At 38.3% G+C, this 18,743-nt stretch overlaps 3 protein-coding genes across 3 annotated transcripts; 1 reads left to right on the plus strand and 2 right to left on the minus strand.

The window, feature by feature from the left end:
- Nucleotides 1-1,238: 1,238 nt before the first annotated feature.
- LOC110330381 (olfactory receptor 2AG1-like) lies at nucleotides 1,239-2,189 on the minus strand. The gene has a single exon (XM_021210398.1). It carries the CDS (start codon nucleotides 2,187-2,189, stop codon nucleotides 1,239-1,241), a length of 951 nt encoding a protein of 316 aa, XP_021066057.1.
- Nucleotides 2,190-9,058: 6,869 nt separating this feature from the next.
- Nucleotides 9,059-13,954, plus strand: LOC110331703 (olfactory receptor 2AG2-like). The gene is made up of 4 exons (XM_021212526.1): nucleotides 9,059-9,101; nucleotides 9,829-10,038; nucleotides 10,933-10,999; nucleotides 12,870-13,954. Exon 4 carries the CDS (start codon nucleotides 12,892-12,894, stop codon nucleotides 13,840-13,842), a length of 951 nt encoding a protein of 316 aa, XP_021068185.1. The 5' UTR covers nucleotides 9,059-9,101; nucleotides 9,829-10,038; nucleotides 10,933-10,999; nucleotides 12,870-12,891; the 3' UTR covers nucleotides 13,843-13,954.
- Nucleotides 13,955-17,387: 3,433 nt separating this feature from the next.
- LOC110335688 (olfactory receptor 2D3-like) lies at nucleotides 17,388-18,503 on the minus strand. The gene has a single exon (XM_021217996.1). It carries the CDS (start codon nucleotides 18,415-18,417, stop codon nucleotides 17,461-17,463), a length of 957 nt encoding a protein of 318 aa, XP_021073655.1. The 5' UTR covers nucleotides 18,418-18,503; the 3' UTR covers nucleotides 17,388-17,460.
- Nucleotides 18,504-18,743: the final 240 nt, after the last annotated feature.

Here is an 18,743-nt window from a genome sequence, read left to right on the forward strand (position 1 = left end):
GGATAATTTTCTAGACAGATATCAAGTACTAAAGTTAAATTAATATCTGGTAAACTATCTAAACAATCCCAAATGCCCTAAATAAATAGAAGCAGTCATTAAAACCTCCCACCCACCCACCCACCACAAAAATCCCAAGGCCAAATGGTTTTAGTGCAGAATTCTACCAGGCCTTCAAAGAAGATCTAATACCAATATTCCCCAAACTATTCCACAAAATAAAAATATAAGAAACACTAATTCATTCTCTGTAGAACAGTGACTCTGATACCTAAACCATACAAAGACTCAACAAAGGCCAGTTTCATTTATGACAGTGTTTGTTGTCATTTGTACTCTTAATGATAGCCATTCTGACTTAAGTCTTAAATAATACAAGTTACATAAAATTTTGCATGTAAGAAGAGTACCACAAGATATTTTGACACGTATACAAATGACATAATGTTCTTAACAGATAGACACATCATGCATGCAGACCTTTTGAAATTATTAATGTATCTCAAAATACGCTTAGAAAAAATAGAAAAGGCTAATTTTGTTCTACCTGTTTGCTCTTAGTATTCACAGTAGAGAAGCACAAATATTCACTTAAATTTTCATCACTGAAGCATCAGAATAAAATAGAAAGGAGGAGAAAATGATGAGGAAGAAGAAGGGGAATTAAAGAGAAGAACAGGATGAAAATGAAAAAGGGGGTACGCACACACATATTCACAGAGCCAAGATATCTGTCAGAACACTCACAAAAGTTGATTCTTAGAAAGACATTAAAAGTTAAACATAGTCAACTTCTACCAACTGGGCTTTAGATAAAGCTACCAAAATTAATTTTATGAAGATTAGTTGCTTTCAAATTGGTGCAAACATCAAGAATCTTTTCTCACTGATATTTAAAAGTATTTTCTCTTGTCTTTGTCTAATATGTATTTTAAAATTCAAGATTAGTGTCTGAGTAGTGATATGTTTGAAGCCATTTAACTAAACAGTTACTTTGGAAAAATGAAGGGTTAGCCTTTTAAAACTATAAAAAGTAAATTTAAACACTGTAAACCATATCCTATAAGTAACTTATGAAGAATAGTGTCAAAGAGCATTTAACATATATAATCAAGTTCCAAGTCTCTAATTAAATGTTGTATTTATTAGTGTTTTGCTTTATAAGTAAAATTTCACTTTTAACAGAAATCATATAATTTCAAGGAGAAGTGAGGCTAGAAGGGACCTACTAGAACAACTTAGAATGTAGAGTGTTCTGGTAATAGGCGTCCTCCTAGGACTCTCCTTAAAGCCCCAGTCACCTCCTTATTCCTCAGGCTGTAGATGAGGGGGTTCAGAGCTGGGGTGACAATTGTGTAGAAAACAGAGAAGATATTGTCTTGTTTGGGGGTATGAAAGGAACTGGGTAGAACATACATGAAGGAAGCACCCCCATACCACATCCCAACCACAGTTAGGTGTGAGGAGCAGGTGACAAGAGCTTTCTTCCTGCCTTCATGTGAAGGCATGTGTAGCACAGTGCGCAGAATTAGTGTATAAGAGGAGAGAATGGCAGCAAGAGGGAGAAGTAGGAAGATCACACCCATCACATAAACCATGAGCTCATATTTGGAGGTGTCTGCACAGGCCAGCTTCAGCAGTGGAGGGATCTCACAGAACAGGTGTCTGATCTTCCTAGATTTGCAGAAAGGATACTGCATGGTGTAGATGGTATATCCTACTGCACTCAGAGATGCCAGGCTCCATGATGTGAATACCCCAAGCCAGCAGATCCTAGGTTTCATGAAGATCATATAGTTCAGAGGGTGACAAATAGCCACATACCTGTCATAGGCCATAAAGGCCAGAAGAAGGTCTTCTGCACCACCCAGTGTCAGTTCCAGGAACATCTGAAAGGCACAGCCCTCAAAGGAGATAGTGTTGTCTTTAAGCAGAAAATCTAGAACAGCCTTAGGAGTGATGACTGATGTGAGGAGTAAGTCCATAAGAGAAAGCTGCCAGAGCAGAAGGTACATGGGCACATGGAGCCGGGTGTCCATGGTGATGACCAGGAGCAGTATCCCATTGCTGATCATAGCCAACATGTACAGGGCTGTGAATGTGGCACAGAGCACTTCAGGAGAGCCACTGTCATCCAGAATTCCAACCAAGATGAAGCCACTTCCCAAGGTAGAGTTCCAAAGCTCCATTATGTGAAGCTTCCTTATCTTCCTAGGAAGAGATGGCTCATTGAAGTTTTTCCAATATGAACCTTAGTTTTATAACATCAGATACCTGCCATGACTCCAATAATAAATATGATAATCTTTCCCATCAGTAAATAAGTTTGCCTCTCAATTTCCAAATTTCTTGCTCTCAGTTCTATCTTGATAGCTGACACATCTAATATGAAATTATATATATATATATATATATATATATATATATATATATATATATATATATATATATATCCATATGCTTATAATAGCAGATAACTAACCATTAGTAAGTCATCTCCTGGAAGTATCTACCTGAAAAAGAATCTTCTAAAAAAAAGTTAATTACTTCTCTGTTAAGGGAAAATCAATACTCTGCCATGCATACAATTTAGTGTAAGTATTTGGCTAATGCCCTAGATATCTTCAGTAAATTTTCCTGCAGAGACATTATTCAAATGTGAATTTCTGACAGGTACAGAGGCATAATTTCAGTAAATTACTTCCAGTGATTTTGCTTTATTCATATTTCTTTGTTGTTATCGTTTTGCACTTATTTTTTTAACAAGATCTTTCTATGTAGGATGACCACAATCTACGAACCTTTTGACTTGACCTTTTAAATGCTGGAATTTTATAAATGCACCAAAATGTCTAGTTTATTTTCTACATTTCATGAGCCCAAATTCATTTGAAGCAAATCCCATTTGAATAGCACACGTCTTTCATGTTAGTGACCTCTGTTGCACAGCCTTACATTCTCTGAGATCCTGAGGAAGATTATATCTGATACTAGGCAGTACTGAGTTTGAGAAAGTATTGATTTTAGAGTTAGAGCTTTAGAATTGATGTGATCATATCTTATTTTGTTACACATAGAAAACAATATATTTTGCATCTTATGTATAATAATATTTATATATGCCTCTAGAAAACATCAGTTATCTATGGAGTAGACAAGGAAGCCTAGGTATTGTGGAGGGGCAAAGCAAAGAGAGACATCGTTTAATTTTGAATCTTGTATCATCCACATTAGTTACAAATCAAATGGTAAAGATTATTTTGAAAACACTTGCTTATGAGAAAGTTCATTTCAGATTTTGTGCTGGGCTACTTTACTGCAAAGTACTTCAGCAGAGAATAGGGACTGGGTAGCTAACTAAGCAACAGGAGCTCCTTATTTAGCTGTTTGGGTTTTGGGTACTGAGGTGAAAGCCCAGACCATATCTGTTTTAAACAGATTGTTACATCATGTGGGCCAGGGAAGAAACCAAAACATAATGTTAAAAAAAATGACTCTGTGTTTGGGAGAAATGATTAAAAAGTCACTGAAGAAAGGATTGTCTGTGTTGTAATTAACTTCAATAATCCTATCCAAATACTACCATTGACCATGATGTTTGCTCCCTCTGTTACAAATGCAGAGCATTTACATAGATAGAAGGTGAAGGGATGCAGAGAAAGAGCTCCTTTTCTTGAAAGCTGTTACTGGGGATGGTACCAAAAGCAATGGAAAAGTCAATGTGGGGAAGAGTCTTAAGATTAACAGGAGCCTGTGTTATATATCACTAAAATGGACAGATGAAGCTGACTCAACCTGCAGCTTATGATGTGAAAGTTAGGCATCCTTGTACAAATTATTCACCCATGTCATGTATATTAATGCTTTATTAGTCTCCACTGACTTCTCTTGGTGTCATTAGTACCTTAACAGTTAAAATGTGTGAGAATATGAAATGAGTATCATAATGCAGTTAGTAGTTTGAGGGTACTCATCATCTATCTGGTGGTTATTATGAGAAGCCAAGGACATCTACAGGGTCTAAAGATAGGCATTGAGATTTCAACTAGGAAGAAGACACATAGACCCAGGAATTTTTCTAAATTTTCAAGATATCAAAAACAGAGAGACTGAAAGGGCCATGGATTCAGAGTACTAAAGAGCCTGATTGGCATAGTAATTTAAGATCTTACTGTTTGCACTACATTGATTTTTGTCTCAAAATGCATAAAGGGAGGTTATATATTTTATTTAAACAGATACAAATTCCTTACCTTGGGAGGTCAAAAGCCTAAGTAGCTAACCACTCCACCTTCCTTTGGGGCTTCTTAGTGATTGAGGATGTTGCATTACCGATGGAGAATACAGATGTAGGTTGTTTTTTTCCCCAGTAGTTTTCTATTGGATTAAACTTTGCTAAGTTGGCAAAGTGTATTAAGTATCCTTCCGATGTCAAGTGCCAATGCTATTTTATTCCTTCCTCTCATCTACAGATGCACTCTGAAAATGTCAGTGGGAACAGCCAGGCTATTAACAAACTTTAGGTAGTGTCCCAGAGAGCAAGGAAAATGGGTTTCCTGTTCTCACACTTGATGAGTTACACAGATGGAGCTCCTCCAACTTCATGTAAGTTTTCAAACTCTTGAGTCCTGCTGCTCAGGTTTTTCTAGTCATATCACCATCTGGAAGCAGAGATCAAAGCTTCATCAAGCAAGTAGAAATTCAAAAAGATGCTCAAAAGTTCCTGCTATCTCCATCTGAATGTTCCCAAGGGCGGGCACAAGCCAGGGCCTTGTCTAGGAGCAAGCTGCTTTGTTTTCAGGTCCCATGGCCTCCTCTCTGCTTTATCCTATGCATATCTTCAGAGGGACTCATATCCCAGCTGAAATGGAAATACTGGGTCTAGAAAATAGTGAGTTAATGAATTCTCTTGGGTATGTTTCTTAGCTTGCTTCTCCTGAGGTCTTCTATCAATAATGAGCTTTGAGGTCCTAAGTCTCTCCTTTCATACAATATTCAAATTCCTTATCTTTCCTCATGGCGAGGTTATAGCTACACAATACTGGCACCATAGCCCAAATAGCTTACATATTTCCTTTACCATAAACAAGTAGTAACAATGGAGTAGCACAGGTTCCTAGCATGTCTAGCACTGTGTCCTTGACCGTAAAGTAAGTTTCCCAGGCTTTTGGGGTAGGATGCTTCTTATATTTATAGCTCGTGTAGGCCAGACTATTTCTCTCTTTCATAAGGCTGCTCCATATACACTCTATACATGGAAGGTCTTCTCACTGTTGACCTCTGGAAGTCCAGGAGTTTCTGTATGTACTCTTGTCCTTATACCATAGTTGATGATTGAAGGGACCTTCATTTTCTAAGAATTAGGCAGGAAGTAAAAGAAAAACCCACAGTACTAGAGTTGTAGAGGGTCTACATTAATTTAAATATTTTAAATACTCCAAAAGATCAAAGACAGGTTACCAATTATACAAAAACACTTTGCTGACAGTAATGAAACAAGGAAGAAATGTTTTTTAAGATGTATGATGAAGCCAAACTATACAGCTAAATTATCTGTATATAGCTGCACTGTGAATAATGACAAGAGGAAAGGACAAATAATTATTTCCCTCCAAATACTCCCAATAAAATAATTTCAGCAAGAAGAACAGTGATGCCTAGAGGATATGCAATACATGGGAAATTATGCTGAACTTTACAAAAATGATTCAATAAGTGAGTTAGCAAATTTAATTCTAGGACCTAGAAATGTTCTTGTTTTTAAAAGATTAAAATTTCAGCAAAATGGCATTTTGTCAATTTTTTTTTCATTTCATGACAAAATTGTCATACAGAATGAAGAATGCGAACAAGAGTATTCAGACTCATTCATTAAAATTGTTCTCTAGTGTTGGTGCCTGGTGAACTGGTCTTCATGGAGGAGGCCCTGGCTGAGGAACTTGACAATAAGTATCTGCTGATGAGAAGGCATTACAAGGAGAAGAAGATGCAAGTCAAATTGAGAATGAAGAACTTGGTTCCTAGGAATTGAAGAATGAGGAAGAAGCAGTTACCAGAGATGCTGCATAGCAGAAATGAGACAGAGCTATGACTTGCAGAGCCAGGGCAACTAAAGCTGACTTCTGCAGGGAAGTTCTGGTTCTGGTGCTGTGAACATTTCATACTTGGTATGTGAAGATCTTTCACCTTGAATTTCCAAAGGACAGGAGGCAGGAAAAATTAAGCCTGTGTTGGAAATTTTGTGAAAAAAATGAAAGGTTAAGCTGAAAATGTTAACTTGTCTGGATCCAGAAATATAGAGAATGCAAACTGTTCAAATATTGTCATTCAGAGAGTTACATAGTAAACAGATTCAATCTGATGGTCACTGCATGTGACCTATATGTAAGCCTATCTTAATTTTGCTTCTAATGCATGAAAAAATGACCAAGGCAACTTATAAAAGAAAACATTTAATTTGAGGCTTATGATTTCAGAGGACTAGAGGCCATGAAGCAGTGTGGAGGTTCCTCTTGGGTGGTAGGACTGAGTAAATGTTCTCTTGTCCACAGTGTCGCCATATGCTAGTTTGAGAGACACTGACTTTATAGTAATTGCTATTTTTCATCTGTTATTTGAGACACTTAGGCCATTGGTACAAATGTCATGATTTCATTTTATGAGAGGGAAACTACCCCCTGTCATGGGAGGCATGAAGGGAGATGAGAAGATTCGGAATGGAACTGTTTATACATCCAGAAGCAGGATCTATATCCGCTGGCCAGTATTACCTCCCTACATGTTCTTATCCTGTACCAAAACTAGAATGCATTTATTTTGCATAATATTTGCAAAGAATATTACTCAAGTCAGGTAGTGCTCTCCCACAGAGATAGCAATCATTCCTACTGAGCACAAACACTATAATCTAACCCATTCTACCCAGGTATTCAGATCTTCATATCTAGTTTCTACCAGGCCAGTAAAAGCAAAGGGAGCCCTCCCAATATTATATCCTCTAAATAACAAGGTAATTTAGGCATAATGTTTTTATACATTCTGTACAGTTTACCTGTATGTTATTTAAGTACTGGTTTCTCTGCTCTCATATCTTGTTTCAATCCTGGCACGGCATTGTAATGCTTATACCAAGAATCTCTTGTCTCAAGTTTGTGTAAACAATTCTTACTCTTCTCTGCCTTGTCAATAAATGCTGATCACCCAATGGCTAAGTAGAATAGGGTGAGATGTCTGCCACCTAGAGGAAGGAGGGAGGGAAAGAGGGAGAGAGGGAGATTATGATCAGCAAGGTGGATGGAGGATTTGGAACCACGAGCAAGGGATACAGAGAGAGACCATGGAAGCATGTCAGAAACCTAAAGAGTCAGATCAATGATAATATGCAAGCAACATGAGATAGAGCTGGGAAGTAGCCAGAATAGCATAGAAAGTAAAGGTAGATCATTTAACTGCTCAGTTATTGAGGTGCAGGTTTAAATAAATTTTGGTTTCTCTATGTAGTTATTGGAGACTAGCATAAGGTAAAAAAAATACAACTGCCAATTTAATTGACTATTTACAGTTATATTAAAATTAATTTATTAGGTATTTTCAGATGCTTTCTCTAGTTAATTTCAAAGTCTCAGTAGATGACCAATGGGGAAAAATTAAGACACATATATTTGTCCCGTTAAGTTTCCACACTATAAGATTATACATACATTAAACTGAACAGTTAACAGAAAGGACATTTTAGTTGCATTAATCAAAAGTTTTCCACTATTTATTTTCAATAATAAACAGACTAAAGACAATTCTTTCTTAATCTTGATTGTAAAGGATCATTCTTGCAAGAGTGTCCACTTTCCCAAGTACTTTTTACAGTAGCTTTCTTCATTTGGGTGCAGTGAGTCCCACTTCTTTCAGCCTTCTGAACTACAATATCAGTGGTTAACACCAGAAAGAAACCCCCTCTGGCCAGGCCCATGTAATCGTTTCTCAACTGTTTAAATTAATTTGTTTATTTATACCCAATTACAGCTTCCTCTCCCTCCTCTCCTCCCACTTCCTCTCTCTCACCTCCCATCTCCCCATCCTCCCTCCCTCTCTCCTCAGAGAAAGGGAGGCCTCCCATGGATGTTAACCACCCTTAACATACAGGTTGAGGTAGGACTAGGTGTATCCTCTCCTTTTGAGCCAAGACAAGGCAGCCCAGTTAGGCGAAAGGGGTAAATGCAGGCAACAGAGTTAGAGGCAGCCCCTGTTGTAGTTGTTAGGGGTCCACATGAAGACCAACTTTTTTATTAGTATTCAGTCCCCAGGCAGGAAAGGATGAACTGAAAATTTTGAGAAATTGGTTCTCAGTTTCTATGATGGGATCATCTGTGGACCCACTAAGATACAAAAGGCCACATCCCTCCATAGACCTATTTTCATCATAGGCAACGCAGGAGGGAGACAAGTATGACTTACTCTAACATTATCTTAATCACATTACCAGCTGGGAGAGGAATAGTAATAGTATCTAGATGGAGAAGTGGTCTATTACTGTCAGTAAATAGTTTAGTTTTATTGCTTTGTTTTGTTTTGTTTCTTCAGACATCTTGGTAAAATCCACTGGAATACTTTGAAAAGGTCTCAATTCAGGAAACCACCCCAAACTCTATCTCATATGTGTGTGACTTTTCTTACCACCTTCATTTTTCCTTTCGGTAAATTATATATCTTTCACATACCTGTTTAACAATGTTGTAGATTCTATAAAATTATAACTTTTGTACTATATCAAACTTAGCCTGTGCTCCCTAGTAACTTCCCTTTTATAGTATTTCATGTGTTAGCATCTAGTTTCTGAAGAATATGAGTCATCTCTGATGAAGGCAATTTATCTGAATTAACTCATTGTTCCTGGGGCTTTTGGCTGACCATGGAAGGCATGGCCCAAAATATGGGATGCCCTTTTGATCCATCTTCCTCTTATTACACTAATGAGGTGGTTTCTGTGTATTGTTCTAGAACTTTAAGTATCTGAGCCCTGTAGAGACAACTGACAAGCACATGACCACCTGAGCACTTGCAGGAGTGGGTAGAGAGGAGAAACAGGACTGAGCCAGAGTAGAAAGGTCCAATATCTCAGTGTCAATCCTGCTTAAAGTTAAATAGAAGACAACCTGGTATTAGCTAATGTATTTGACTACCTCTTGAATCTTAATAAGCCTCACAAGAGGCACAGGAAAAAGTGGAGTTTAGAGCATTCACAGGGGCCACAGCACATCCTTTGTAACTTGAAAAATGCTACACAGAGGACCTTTGCAATTTGGGTCAGGTCCTGGTACTGTCTCTCTAGTTGGGAACTGCTGAGCAAGACAATGTTGGACAGAAAAACTGAGACCCATAGCCAAGTTAACAGATGACATGTACAAAAGTGGTATGACAAATGACATGCCTAGAGAATTCATTAAAATCCAGTTTCTGTGAGCACCATTTTCTGGGGAGGTCATGTGGTCTGGGAGGACAACACTGTCAAACCTCCCTTAGGACAAAGCTTGGGGTTCATTTTTGCCCCAGGGATCATGAAACTAGGCAGTTGTTGGTATTCTTTAAGCAGTCCTACCCACACCTCTTTTTTCAATTTCTACAGTGCTTTCCTTATACCATAGACACCTGCAGGTAAACAGATATGAGAATCTGAGGCTATGATTTAACATAATTCAGATCTGTTGCTTGCTGTCTTGATGATTGCTATTTTGAGTTGGGGTGACATGGAATCTCTGCCTACTCTTGATTTGTATTCCAAAGCTAGCTAAGCATGACGGGCATTGCTCCTTCTGAATCAGTGTCTGCTTGCAGATCTTAGAAGGAAAACACACTGAGTGATCCAGCCTATTCTCTTCCAAGATCTTGTCCTAGATCTCATCTCCTTCACAGCAAGGACTGGCAACAGCAGTGACTGCAGGGCCACTTGACTGTGATCTCAGCGTCAGCCACACAAGGTCTGAAGAGCACCCCACCAGAAGAAACACCTCTCTTTTCTTGAGAATCTTGAACTTTGTGTTGGAGGTAAGGACTCTGTCCCTGATCTAGGCAATATGTGGGAGTTGCAAGCTTTATAATGCCACATCATAAACTCCCTGCCTAATAGAGTCTCTCAGTCTGCATCTTTATTTTAGACATGATATTTAAGAACCACTTTGAATGTTTGGGGACACTTGCATTTATTCTTGCCTTCTGGGTAAACCTGTGATTCTAAAATTCATGATGCTAGTTGGATGATAAAACTCAAACTTGTACTTTGTTTCCACATATGTGGATTTTCTTAAGCTCCTAGTAACTGAACCACCACCCACCCACCCAGATGAATATTACCACTAACATATGGCTATCTAATGTCAGTCTAAGTCTCTTCTGCTACATATCTGCTTGACATTGAAAATAATAAAAGCCAATTGAAAACAATTTTTAAAATTAAATACACTGAGCAATAAAACAGGGGACAAAGTTATGACAACATGTTTCCAAAATTTTAGTTCCATTTCTTTCATTTCCTCTATATAGTCCCATGATTTGGAGAGAATATCTTGTGTATTATATTGTTGCATCACCTGTCAATTAAAAATGTTTATGCTTAGGCAGGAAATAGGATATATGATGTCCAGGAAGAGAAAGAATTCTGGAATAAAGCCAGCAGATTAAACTATATGGGATACCTTAAGTTATGATTCCAGTTAGAGAAGAACCTAGCTATATAGCCAACATATTTATAAACATATTTTTAGTCTGAGTCATAGGCCAGGGAGGAGAACCTAAAGTTCTACAACATGAAGTACAGAAATGCCCCCTAGTTTTTTAGCTTCTGGCAACTCTTGGTGTGAGGTCATCATACTGCAAATCCATTTTCCAGAAATGAATTCTTTCTTACTAGCCCTGTACACATGCCCTGATCTTTCTCTTTAGAGGATAAAATGAAGAGACAATGATCAGGATAGGAGGAAAGCATGAATCTTGACTGAAAGTGAAGTAGGTAAGATTTTGGCCTCACTTATATCACCTTAATACTACTCTGTTCTGCTGTCAGATCTTGAGCAGTAATCTAATATAATGTCCCAGGTAATTTTCTTCCTCCTTTTGTCTTTCTATCCATAAATATTCTATAAAATTTATACAGGGGTATATTTTCAAGTCTCACGTGTGCCAGAAACACTGCGCCAAGATGTTTTATTTTTTCTTGGTTTTAGATAAGCAAAGAGCTTCCAGTAGGGTTTCTGTGTTAAGACCTGTTTCTGTCTGTTTGACTCTGTGGTAACAGATATCATATGATATGACATATAGCAAGGGAGAAGTTAGGTACCAAGGAACTGGGAAACATCACTGCTGAGAGGGCAATTCCCAGACTGGCATCTGTACCTGGTTTAGGATATGAGGAGTACAGGAGGATGTGCTGCTCTGCTTTTCCATGCACTGACCTTCATGGTGCCATCTTCCATCTCCTTTTGCACTGCTGGGCTTTTTGACTTAGCGAGATTCTATTTGTATGTAGCCAACACCTCACGTGATACTTCCTTGGGAAATCCTTTCTGAAACCCCTATTTTATGATCTACCTATTTAATAGTTTAATTCAACTATCAGTAATCAAGATTTTATGATACAGATTTCTGTGTGATATATTTTCATACTTTCAGAGTTACTTTAGAATCAAGTGCAGGTCCTGAAACATGGTCAGTTCTTAGGAAAATTTGATTGAGTGAGTAAAAAAACAATTGGATCATGTGGCCCTTCCTGTTATGATCCTCTCACTTAAAGGTCATGATCTGAGATAACCAGAGTAGAAACACACAACATAGAAGAAATAAGTGCAGCTGGCGGAGATACATTTAGTGGTGAGTTTTTCATTTCTCTTTCTGTATGCCTACTTTTTCTTTTACCTAGCTATGAAACACATGCATTTCTAAAATATAGGCTGTGTAGCTCCTCTCCCCCCCCCCACATACACATGCATACTTCCTTTCCTTTCCTTTTCAATTTCTTCAAGTGCAACTATCATGCGATTTCAGTATTTGGCAGGAGTACTTCCTTCTGGTAACATCTGTGAAGACTGTCAACTATTATTTACAGTCATAGTCTTTCTCTAAATCCTACATAATGGTTTGGCTTTGGGCCTTGCCCAAATTGTCTTATTTTTGTAACTCACAGCATTTCTCATGTGCTATAAATATAGATATCTGCTGTGCCTCTGTGAAGCCCATCTAATTTTTTTGTCCACTCCTAAACAAACTTCTTTCCACTGCCTTCAGAGAGGCAAATGCCTTCTGTACCACTCTATCCAACATGTTGATAAGATCTAGCACAATCACCAATTCATTGCCTTTCACTTCTACAGAGTAGTCAGTAAAGGAGAGGAGGGAATTAGAAAAATACAAGAGATTATATGGTTCAAGGACCAAAGATTTCTCTGGCAAGAAAGTTATCAATTCGATCAGGAAGAATAGACAGAACTCTAGACAAAGTTAGAAAATAAAAATATTTACAAATTAATCTTTAAAATCTGATTGTAGTCACAAGCAGACTTCAGTCAGAAACAGAATTTAAATCAATGCCAGGTATGGTTGTTAATATGAAAACAGACATAAGTTATTTGTCTGTGCACAAATTATTTAAAACCTTAAGAAAAAGATTCTCAGAGTTTTGGAGTTCTCAATATGCTGCTACCCATTTAATTGGGAATGTGCCAGAATTCAATGAAAACACTCAAAAATCAGAGAATATACTTAGCTAAGAAAAGAAAATATCCTGCATGAGATTCTTGTTGGCCATCCCACAATGCCCTAGGGGAATTCCAGAGTGGGTTGAATTCCTTTAGAAAGACTTCTACTAACAATGCATCTGTTTCTAGGAAGCAGAAAAGACTGCTTAGAATGGAACCCTGGAACTCCACCTTGGAAAGTGGATTCATCTTGTTGGGGATTCTGGATGGCAGTGGCTCTCCCGAACTGCTCTGTGCCACAGTTACAACCCTGTACATGTTGGCACTGATCAGCAATGGACTGCTACTACTGGTCATCACAGTGGATGCCCGACTTCATGTCCCCATGTACCTCCTACTGAGGCAGCTGTCTCTCATTGACCTCCTCTTCACATCAGTTGTCACCCCCAAGGCCATCATGGATTTTCTGCTCAGAGACAACACCATATCCTTTGAGGGATGTGCCCTTCAATTGTTCTCAGCAATGACATTGGGTGGTGCAGAGGACCTCCTTCTGGCCTTCATGGCCTATGATAGGTATGTGGCCATTTGCCATCCTCTAAACTACATGATCTTCATGAGTCCAAAAGCCTGCTGGCTCATGGTGGCCACGTCATGGATCCTGGCATCCCTTAGTGCACTAGGTCACACAGTGTACACAATGCACTTCCCTTTCTGCATGTCCCAGGAAATCAGACACCTGCTTTGTGAGGTTCCTCCATTGTTGAAATTGGCTTGTGCAGACACATCTCAATATGAGCTCATGGTTTATGTGACAGGAGTGATATTCCTTTTGCTCCCCCTCTCCGCCATTGTTACCTCCTACTCACTAATTCTATTCACTGTGCTGCACATGCCTTCAAATGAGGGCAGGAAGAAAGCCCTTGTCACCTGTTCCTCCCACTTGACTGTGGTTGGGATGTTCTATGGGGGTGCCACTTTCATGTATGTGCTTCCCAGTTCCTTCCACAGTCCTAAGCAAGACAATATCATCTCTGTGTTCTATACGATTGTCACACCAGCTCTGAACCCCCTCATTTACAGCCTGAGGAATAAGGAGGTGATCGGAGCTGTTAGAAGAGTGCTGGGGAGACACATTCTGCCAGCACACTCCACTGTTTAGGATGATTCATCCTATTACCTCTCACTATTCCTTGTTTAAACAAATTGCTATTTCAATTATTCTTTAATGTTTTTCTCTGACTTAAATGACATATAAACTATTATGCATTCACATTATCTTCTATTGTTTGTTGGTGTGAATTTTTAACTTAATTTTTGATAGTTTCATATACAAATATGTTGAAGATCAGTGCTAATGCTTTAAATCTGAGTGTCCAGACACCAAAGGACCTGTCTCCAGTTGGTTTTAAATTTATCAATAAAGATGCCAGGGGTAATGGCTGGACACAGGTGGAACCCTGTGAGAGAACACAGAGAGAATGGAGAGCACTGGGGGAAGAAGAGGAGGTGGCAGTAGTGGAAAAAAAAAAAAAAAGCCAACCAGCCATGTGAGTTTGTGAGTAAGTGGCCACTGGCCCCTTCCCCAACTGGGCTTGGGATCGCAGGGGAAGGTTTAGGGTTTAGGAGTGCCCAGCCTTTGAATTAGCTGAGGCATTTTAAAATTAACTGGCATGTGTGCATGCCTGTGTGTATGTGTTTTCCATTCACAGATCTGAGACAGCTCCTGGGTGGATGCACGCACGGGACTTGCTGAGAGCACAAACTGGTGCAGCCAAAACCTCACGGCAACAGATGTCCCCAACACAATAGACGAGAACCCACTTTTAAAATTATTCGGAGATTCTAGGATGGAATACACCACACAGAATGATACAGTCTGGGAGGGGGTGGAGGGAGAACTGATTTCTCAGAGAGCAGAGCTGAGTCACCTGGCTCCAGCTAGCAAAACTAAAACAAAGGAATACAGCCTTGCCAGGGAGGCCTCCACTAGGAGATGCTGGGGATTTCTGCTGTGCAAACAGGCTGCCTGCCTCCAGCCACTAGATAATGGAATTCATCAAATTGCCCCAGATTTCTTTGTCTGGTAATATCTTTGTATATCTATAATTTCTAAAGAATAGTTTTGTTGGTTATATTAATTTTGATTAGAAGATTTTACTTTCAACTCTGAATTTATCTTTCATCCCTGCTCATTTGTGATGTCTTTGCTGAGAATTCTAGGTCAGGCAAGCAGTGACATTCTTGTGTAGTTTTTCTTTCTGTTTGGAAATATTTTTCTTGTCCTTAACTTTCTGAAAATATGATTGTCTTGAGGTGGACTTGGTTTGGTTGGTTATAACTGGTGTTCTTTGACCTTCCGCTGCCTAGACTTGTGTGTCCTTTAGGCTTGGGAAATTTTCTGTTATTATCTCTTTGAAAAACTTTCTGTAGACTTGTTTTTTCATTTATGTTTCTAATTGCATTTAGTAATACATTTTAGCACCAGGTTTTCTGATTGATTGCCTTTTAAAAGTTACTTAAATATTTCTGTTAAGTTTCCTTGGTAGGATACTAAATTGTTTTTGTTGACTGAAGTTCATTAAGTTTTCTTAAAACAGTTGCTTTGAATTGTTTGTCCAGAAGTTCACCCATGCTAGTTGCTAAAAGTTCTATTTTTGACATCTTATTTTTTTCTGATTTTCAAGGATTGAAAATTTCTAGTGTTTGCTAATGTACAACATTGTCTGTTCATTAAATATTGGATGTTTCTTACAGTCTTCATAACAGTTTGTTGATCTCTATTTCTAAATAGGCTGCTCAGTTTCTCAGCGTAAGCAGTATTGGCAACAGGCAGTACCCTATATACAGTTTTGCTGAGTCTGTAGTTGATGTTTACCATTGTTTTACACTAGTAAGTGCCCTATGACCAAAATTGTTCCAAATCTATAGTTGATATGTTGTTCAGAATATCTTTTCTATAAGCTCCTAGAAATAAGGTCAAGGTCAGAGCCCTCATCTATGGTGCTGGTCTATGTATGTTTGGGTCTATCCCACACTAGTTCCCACTGCAGAGGGAACCATGTACAGAACTCTTGTTTCTTTCAACAGTAAATATTTATTTCCTCAGCATTGTGTTACCTGTAGTTAAAGAAGATATAGAATGGACAGTTTCATTGTCACCAACACAAAAATGTTGGGTCACATTTGGACCACATAGACTTCCAACTCTAGTTCTACCTGTGGTTAAGCATCAAGTCCTACACTACCTCCTATGTTGTTCTGGCTCTAGACTACTACACAGCTCCAAGTGGTACCAGAAAGAGCAGATACTATAACTGCCAGAGGGTGAAGTGCTGCTTTGCAGCATTCAGCACAAGACTGGTAAAGAGTTGGTAAGAAGTTTCTCAGCTACCTAAGTAACATGTCCAGAAGCCCTATCATGGAAGAGGAGATGTGGGATATGACAAGCACTGGTTTATTACCATATACCTAGTACTAGATTTCATTCTAAGGCCCAGGATTAAGGCCTTCTCCCTTTCCACTCATAGTCCTCCATCTTTTCACACTATGTTGTTTGGAATTTTCATGCCTTGTTCATCTTACATGTGTAGTCTCCATTTGACTGATACATATTTTACCTTCTTGTTCCATGTAATCAGTTCATTCTTCAGTAAGATTCTCCATGATGCTATTGTCATAACACTCTCATTGGCATCATCCAGAAAAATTAATCAGTACTCAACTTTTTCAGTCACCATTCCTAACAATTGTTTTCTGCATTATTCTTTTTTAATTGTGATTATAATTTGATACCTTATTTGTTCCAGATACCTACTTTTTAAAATCTCTGTTTAAGCATTTTCTAAAACAAGTTATAAGTACTCAAACCTACAAAGTATAATAATTGTAATACTAATAACAAAAATGCAGATTTATCAGACACTATAATAAAATGTACTCAATAAGTATGCATTGAAAAAGGTACAGATATAAGCAGTTGAATTCTATATAAAATGATCAAGAAGTGTCTCAAATTCAAATTCAAAACTAACAGACAGGATGAAAATTATGCATAGATATTCTCACTGTTCTGGCAGCTCTGACAGAATGTCTTAAATACAAATTATTTGAAAAATTGTGGTGCTGTGACAATCAGATTGTCAAGATTAATGTTTCATTCAATTATTGATATTCAAAATGAAGCTCCTAAGAAAATATTACAGTTGGAACACTTCTCTAGATTAAGTATGCCTACAGGGATAACTAGTAAATATCAAATACAGGACCTTTTGCAGAATATAGGATAACTAGTGAATCTTATGACCACACTGTTCAAATTTTCCTTAAGCTTTGTTTCTTGTAGCATATTCAATTCCTTGTCACATTGTCAATGTGTTATTGCTGAACATTCTATGACTTTACTTGTACCTCATTCTTCTTTAGGTTTGTTTTCTAGCCCATTGATGGTGGCTGAAATCGTACATCCATGTAATCAAACCTTTTCTCAGGACAGTAAACTTCATAAAATGTCCCTGATCTTCAAATAAGGCATGGCTTGTAATTTTGATATTCATAGTAGTTTTCTTCTACCATATCTTAACATATTTTCTATTAAATTTCTAACATTATTATCTCTGTATTTTTATTAACTTGATAGTGGATTTACAACACTCAAGGGAGGCAGAGGAAAGAAATGTGATTTACTCATTTTGTGATGTGTGAGAAAAGAAGAAAGCAAGGGAAAGAATGAATAAAGATGCTAGAACTATATTGTCAATTGAAAGGTTTCAAGTACCCTTTACATTTCTGTAGCACCGCCCTTGACTGTGCTCAGTCTTCCAACCAGCTTCCCAAGAGCCCCTTTCACATCTTTGTTTCTAAGGCTGTAAATGATTGGATTCAACATGGAAGTCATAACTGAGTAGAACACAGAGACAACCTTATCCTTTTCACTCATTGTCTTGGAGTTGGGTCTCATGTAGGCAAATATTCCAGACCCATAGTAGAGGACCACAACAGTGAGGTGGGACCCACAGGTTGAAAAGACCTTGAGCCTTCCCTCCCTTGACTGCATCCGGATCACAGTGGAGATGATGTTCCCATAGGAGACAAGGATGAGTGAGACAGGAGCTAATAGAATAATCACTCCCACTAAAAACAGAGCCATTTCAGCATTATAGGTGTCAGCTGAAGCCAGCTTTAGGAGGGCAGGGGGTTCACAGAAGTAATGATTAATTATATTTTGTCCCTGATAAGGGATACACAGTGTAAATGCACTGTCCACTGAACATGCGAATGCTCCACTGATCCAGGAAACTATAGCCAACTGACAACAAACCCTCTGGGTCATGATGGTGGAGTAGTGCAAGGGTTTGCAGACAGCGACATAGCGGTCATAGGACATCACTGCCAGCAGCGCACACTCAGTGCACCCTGCTAGGAGAAAGACAACTATCTGTATTGAACATCCAATAAAGGAAATGGTTTTCTTTTTTGAAAGGAAGTGGACCAGCATCTGGGGTACAATGCTTGTAGAGAAGCAGAGGTCAGCAAAGGATAAGTTTTTGAGGAAAAAGTACATGGGTGTATGAAGTCGAGAGTCAATTTGGATGAGGATTATAATGAGCAGGTTTCCAAATACAGAAAGGAAATAGATGATCAGGAAAATACAGAATAATAAGATTTGTACTTTAGGATTCTCTGAGAGTCCCAGTAGAATAAATTCTACAATATAAGTTTGGTTTCCTCCTCCCATTGATATTTATTCCTGTTTACCTGTTGTCGGAAGGAAAAACAATGTTTTCAGTACTTTATAAATAAGTGTACAGTGAGCAAATGCATCCTCTTAATGTTTAGCTTCCATCTCTTTCCCACTAGGTGCCAGTTCCTGTAAAACTGCACACTGCTTTATCTCTATCCAGAAAAACTTTTTTTGTTTGTTTGTTTCATTCTTTTTTAGAAAGGAATTCACTGTGAAACTCAGGGCTGACCGTGGACTCACCAGTCTCCTATTTGGCCTCCTAAATGCTGGAATCTCACATTTTCTTCACCACATCTAATTTCCACACAGATTTTAAGCAT

The sequence above is a fragment of the Mus pahari genome, chromosome 1 (assembly GCF_900095145.1).
Source record: "Mus pahari chromosome 1, PAHARI_EIJ_v1.1, whole genome shotgun sequence".
Classification (NCBI taxonomy): Eukaryota; Metazoa; Chordata; class Mammalia; order Rodentia; family Muridae; genus Mus; species Mus pahari.